This window comes from Meriones unguiculatus, chromosome 1 (assembly GCF_030254825.1).
Source record: "Meriones unguiculatus strain TT.TT164.6M chromosome 1, Bangor_MerUng_6.1, whole genome shotgun sequence".
In the NCBI taxonomy this organism is placed as follows: Eukaryota; Metazoa; Chordata; class Mammalia; order Rodentia; family Muridae; genus Meriones; species Meriones unguiculatus.
In genome coordinates this window covers 176,855,505-176,861,504 of record NC_083349.1, presented here as the reverse complement: position 1 = coordinate 176,861,504, position 6,000 = coordinate 176,855,505, and the positions used below count along the sequence as shown (strand labels likewise).

The 6,000-nt window shown below is 52.9% G+C and overlaps 1 protein-coding gene across 2 annotated transcripts in view; it reads left to right on the top strand.

Moving 5' to 3' along the window:
* Positions 1-330: 330 nt before the first annotated feature.
* Ubash3b (ubiquitin associated and SH3 domain containing B) overlaps positions 331-6,000 on the top strand; it is a 145,045-nt gene continuing 139,375 nt past the window's right edge. For both annotated transcript variants that reach the window (XM_021643053.2, XM_021643054.2), the window contains exon 1: positions 331-653. In XM_021643053.2, the coding sequence (XP_021498728.1) occupies positions 526-653 (128 nt within the window). In that variant the 5' untranslated portion in view covers positions 331-525. The remainder of the gene's footprint in view (positions 654-6,000) is intronic.

Sequence of the window (6,000 nt, the reverse complement as noted above, 5' to 3'; positions counted from 1 at the left end):
ATGGGTCGATACGCAAGCCAACGGCAGAGCTGTGGCTCTGTGAAGCGAAGCACACTGGCCTAGTTCCTTGCTGGAGACCTTCTGTCTAGAAGCAATCCCTACTACGGCTGGTTGGAATCCAGCCAGCCCAGCTTGGGCCGGCGCGGCCGCTTTAAGAGAGGGGCGGGGCCCAGCAGAGGCGAGGCAGGGCCTGCCCACAAAGCTGCTTTTTCCTTTTCGATCCATTCAAAAATTACTCATTGCAAATTCTCGGACTGCTTCAGGGAGGAGAAGCTAGGGGCGCGGAGGACAGAGAAGGCTGCGGCGGCGCAGCTCTGGGACTCCCGGGCCCCGCGGGTCGAAGTCGGACCCGCCGCAGCCGCCCGCCGGCGCCGAGCTCCGGTGGCCTCTCCAGGAAACGTCAGTCTCCGCCCGGGGATCTGGGAGCACCGCCCCCTCCGACCTCCCGGGACCCCCGGCTCCGGCGCGCGGGCGATGGGCGGCCGCTGAGCGGGCGCTTGGAACCGCGACCCCCAGTTCCTCGGCATGGCCGCGCGAGAAGAGCTGTACAGCAAAGTCACCCCGCGCAGGGACCGCCTGCAGCGCCCGGGCACGGTCAAGCATGGGTCGGCGCTGGACGTGCTCCTGTCCATGGGCTTCCCCCGCGCCCGCGCGTAAGTCACCGCCTGGGCCCCGCGACCCTCGGCTTCGCTCCGGCTCGCCGTCCTGGCGTTGCCGGAGACCTCCTTAAGGGGACGCGGTGGGCGCGCTGCGGGGCGGGAGCGCTGGGCTAGAAGCTTGTTTGGGGATGCTGGGCGGCCAGGGCTTTGGATTCGAATCCCGGGCTCTGCCGGCAGCCCTCGGCATTTCGCGCGCGCGCTCCCCAGAGGTCTCTTAATACTAAGCCAAGGGAGAGGTGGGTCCCTTGGAGGACTCGGATCCCCTATCCATCCAGAGTACCGAGTCAGTTTTGTGGGCTGGGGAGGGTGTGTGTTGAGGGGGGGGGGTTCTTTTGGTGGCTGGGGAAAGTCGAGGGGCAGCGGGGCAGGGTGGCCGGCGCCCCCGCTGCAGCGGCTTCCAGCTCCGGATGTCGCTCTTGAGCTCCGGCTCTCTCCGGAGTGGGAGGAGCGGGAGCGTGGGTGTCACTGCGTGTTCATTGATAGAGAGGATGGAATGGGAAGGAGAAGTGATTCCTCCAGGGGGACCAGGGTTCTCGTCAGTGGTGACGGCAGCGTAGAAAGCTGTGGGTGCTCGAAAGTACGGGGCGCGGGGTGGGGTGGGGGAGCTGCCTTCCTGCCTCCTCCTTCCTCACCCAGGGTGGGCTGGGGAAGGGCGGAGAGCGCAGGTGGCTGTCGCTGTAGTCTTCCGGGAAGAATCGGGTTGCCAGCGCAGGGCTGCAACAGCGGGAGTCTTTTGGAGCCAGTGCACTCCAGCGAGGGGCTGGTGCCTCGCCTCCTGGAAAGCCGGCGCCGCCGTTAACTCCTGGCCTGCTGGTTTCTTCCGTGGGACACAAAGTTCGGGATGGTGGCAGGTGTCTGAATTGAAGAGTTGTGCGAACTTAATCAGAGAGGGTCGAGTCAGTGAGTTCCCTCTTTCCTCCACTCTCATTCAGGCGTGACTCCAGGTGTCTTCCTGGGAGCCGTGTACTGACTTGGCTGCAGTCTAAGGAAACTAGACTCCTGTTCAGGAATGTATCATCCCACCCAGCCTGCTAGGACAGGCTTCAGTGTTGTTTGGCCCAGCCTATGAAAGGCCACGAAGTGGACCAAGATTTCTTCTTCCTGCTGACTTAAAAACACTCAGCACAACACAGGGAGACTGACGATGTGAAGGGTTCTGCAGGGGGTGCCAAGTGAGGGTCCTTCATGGAAGCCCTGAGGATGGATGGCCCTCTAGGGCCCCTGCGGGGACCCGAACAGAGTCCAAATGTAGATCTTGCATAGTTCCAGGCAGCCGCCATTTCTGAAGCGGGACCACTGTCAAGGGCTCACGTTGATTAAAGAAAGAAGTGCTTCGGTGGCCTCTTTAGATTTTCATATTTGATATTTAGTGGGCTTTCAGAGAACAGTCTATTTCCTGCAGTGGGCCTCGGAGGCCTCGTGCTCAGGTCATCACTGACTAGGATGATGGCCTGATTAGGTCTTGCTTAATCCCTGAGGCCTCACAATAGCAAGATTCCTGACTGCACACGATTGACAGTTGGAAACACTTTATTTTCATAACTCAGTGAAGACATACTCCATGCCTGTCTTATGACCTGAAGAGCTGGGCCTTAAAGATATTGTACAACATACTGAGGGTCACCGCAGTTAGGGGGAGAGCAGAGAATCAAACCCGGGCCCTGTGTCTGCCGTGCTAGGCCTCACAGGAAAAAGCTGTGGGATGCCCCACGGATGAGAGGCTCAGAGAATTTCCCTGCACACAGTAGGCGGGCACTAAGTGGTAGTGACATATTTGTTCCTTTTGGCTGCTGGAACAAATGGCTGCAGGCTGGCTGGCTTACGTCAACAGAAACGCATTCTCTCCATATTCTAGCAGACAGATGTTCAAAGTTGGTATCCCTGGGATAAAACCGAGTCAGTGAGGTTGTCTCTCTCTCTCTCTCTGAAGGCTGTAGGGGAAAATCCATCCCACTCTTCTGCTTCTGGTGGGAATTGTTTGGTTGTGGCTACCCCATTTCATTCCATCCAGCCTGTACCCTTAATTGTCTTTCTTTTTTCACCAAACCCTCTGGGTGTCTCTTATGATACATGTGGAAAACAGTGTGTTGGTGTTTGTGTGTGTGTGTGCGTGTGTGTGTGTGTGTGTGTGTGTGGCCTGTGTGTGCATGCGGAGGTCACAGGACACCTTATAAAAGTCTAGCTCTGTCCTTCCACTATATGAGTCTTAGGGACAAACTCAGGACATCAAGCTTGACATAATCATTTCCAGCCCCACCCGTGTCATCATCAAATGGCAGGGTTCTGTTATTTTTTTTATGGCTTAGTAGTGTTCCACAAATGCATATCACTGCCCTATGGTCCTTGTGGGTAATTCAGAATAATTAGTCATGTCAGAGTCATCCCTGAACTTCATAATATCATTCTTGTAAAGTCTTTTTTTTTTTTTTTTTTTTTTTTTGTCATGCAATAGTGTTTATAGGTCTTAGCAATATAGATGCACACCTATACTCCCAGCACTCAGGAGTCACTGGCAGGCAGATCTCTGAGTTAGAGACCAGCCTGCTCTACAGAGTAAGTTCCAGGACAGCCAAGGCTACACAAAAACCCTGTTTCAAAAAAAACCCAAAGGAAATGAAAAAGACATAGATATTGTTTAGAGAGTCATTATTTAGCTATTTTCTGTTGCTTTGCTATTTCTATTTCTGTTATTGCCTGTCTTTACCCAAGAGGAAACAGAGAGGGTCTGAGGGAGGGAGGTGGGGTTTATTGCTCTATTTCTCCTAAAGGGGGCTGGTGTTGTCTTGGTGTCATCTGATCAAATTCAATGCCCTGAGAAGGCTTTGCTTTGTTGTTTGTTTTTGTTTTCATTTTCACAGGGTCTCTCATAGCCCAGGATGGCTTTTTTACCTTGTTTTTTTTTTGGTCTTTTTGTTATTTTGTCTTTTTTTTTTTTTTTTTTTTCCAGAGCTGAGGACCGAACCCAGGGCCTTGCGCTTGCTAGGCAAGCGCTCTACCACTGAGCTAAATCCCCAACCCCCCAGGATGGCTTTTTAACTTAATATATAGCTGAAACTGGCCTTGAATTCCTGACCCTCCTTGCTTTCTTCTACCTCCAGAGTAGTAGGATAAGAGGCATGTGTCACCATACAAGGCCCCAGAGGGGGCTTGAGTTGGGTTCCCTGCCCTACCCCAAAGGCACGAGTGTCTAGTGTTCACTCTGGTCAGCAAGAGGCAGCTATTCCAGATAACAGAGAGCAGGCTTCTATCTTTGTGTGGAAAACTGAAGAGGAAGACTGCAAGACTCACCTGACTAGAAACACTTTCTGGAGCCTCCAGCCTGGAGGGAGGAATGAACAGGAATGAGCAGTGTTGTCCCTTGGCTCCACAAGAGTCTTGATGTAGCATATGAAAAGAGACCCATCCAACCTTCTGGATAGCTGAAGCTGCCTAAGCTGGGCTCCCTGGGTGTAACAGGGTCTATTGTCCTGGGACAGGGACTGGACTCTGATGGCTGCAGAGAAGACAGGCCAGCAGACCAGGGTCCCATTCTGATCTCGTCTGTGCCATGCTGTGGGCCTGAGGTTGACTTCACCCAAGGGCCTTGCTGGAGCTTGCTCTTGGAATGCTCTTAATGAGCCCAGGTTTGTTAAAGTGCTTGATGGAGCTGAAAGCAGCAGACTGCCAGGCCTGGCTAACCAGAGTGACCTCGGGGTATGTTCTCTGAGGCTCATCACTCCTCTCAGGGCTTTGCCACCCCACATTAGCATCAGTTCAAGCTGTAGAAGGACCTGTGTGGTTCTGTTGAGGAGACTGGGTGGGACAGAGAGGGGGAGAACGAGATGACAGAGATGAGTTAGGGACTCTAGAAGGAAACTTTCCAAGGCTGTGTATGGCTCACCCCTTCCTTTTTCTTTTTATGCTCATTAGCTCTTTGCTGGCCTAAATGTTTTGAAAATAGAAACCTGGCTTCCTCCAGGCTGGTGAGGTTGGTCTGAAGGAAAAGGAAAAGTCATTGGTGGGCAGAGTTGTGAGGCTAATGAGGCCTCAGGGACCTGAGTGGTCCTGAGGAGAGTGGAAGTTGCCTGTGGCTGTACACACTGGACTTCAGGCAGGGCCATCACTGTCTGCATGATGCCCCCTGCGGCTTCAGAGGACAGATGCTCTCGGCTTGTTTCTAGGGATCATGTGGGCCTTGGAACAAGTCACTGAGGGGCTGAACTTATGGAGTCTGCCCATACAACCCTGTGCTATCCTTTTACTATTTCATTTGTTTATTTTAGTTTTGAGACATGTAGCCCAGGCTGGAATCATATTCCCTGGGTAGCTAAGGTTGGCCTTGAACTTTGTGTGTGTGTGAGTGTGTGTGTGTGTGTGTGTGTGTGTGTGTGTGTGACAGGGTTTGTTTGTGTAGCCTTGGCTGTCCTGGAACTCACTCTGTAGACCAGGTCGGCCTATAACTCACAGAGATCCACCTACCTCTGCCTCCCTGGGGGCTGGGATTACAGGAGTGCACCACTACTGCCTGACAGCCTTGAACTCTTGTGTGCTGGGATCACAGGTAGATAGACTACAGTTGGCTTATTTTTGTTTTTTTAAGGTTGACTGTGGCTAGAATATTGTTTGTTTACAAAAAATAATGGCTTGTATGTATTTCCTAATGACTGGAGAGAGAGAGAGAAAGAGAAAAGAGGGCCTCCCCTCCACAAATTCTGGGTTCAATCTCCAGGGCTATGACAGAAACAAATACCAAAACACAAAAGTCTTGGAAGGGATCTGGCATGAGTACAACATCCCGGGTTCTAGTCCAGAGTCTGCCTGATACTTGAATCACCTACTTTCCCCTTGAGCCTCTTTGCCCCAGCATTGTGATCAGCTCCTCTGTACAGCAGTGCCTGCCCTGTTAACGTGGGCAAGAACTTGGGACAGTAGAGCCTGGACATTCGCTGTTATTTTGGTAATACTGTGTTACTGGAAGGAGACGAGGTGGGGGAGGGGTGCCGGTGGAACGACAGATGGAGATAGCTGGACAGGATGGGCTTGTTTTCCTCAGCTGAGAATATTTGAGCTCTGTCTAGTTAAAGAGCGGGACAGTGGCAGAAGGCTGGAGTAAGCGCCCAGGACTTGGCTTCAGGCAGCAAGCTTGAGTTAGCTACACCTCACTGCTCAGAGATAAAGGCAGCCCAGAGTGGCTCCACCAGCAGTTGAGGGACAACCTGCAGGGCCATGCATTAAAGTATCTAGTTTCTCTGGTCGTCTCTTTTACCTGTTGGTTGACACTGGATCCCCTGAAAGCACTTGGCCAACCAAGCATCTCTGAAATGTAGCCAACTCTCACCCAGGGGCTGGAGCTGCTTCCCTG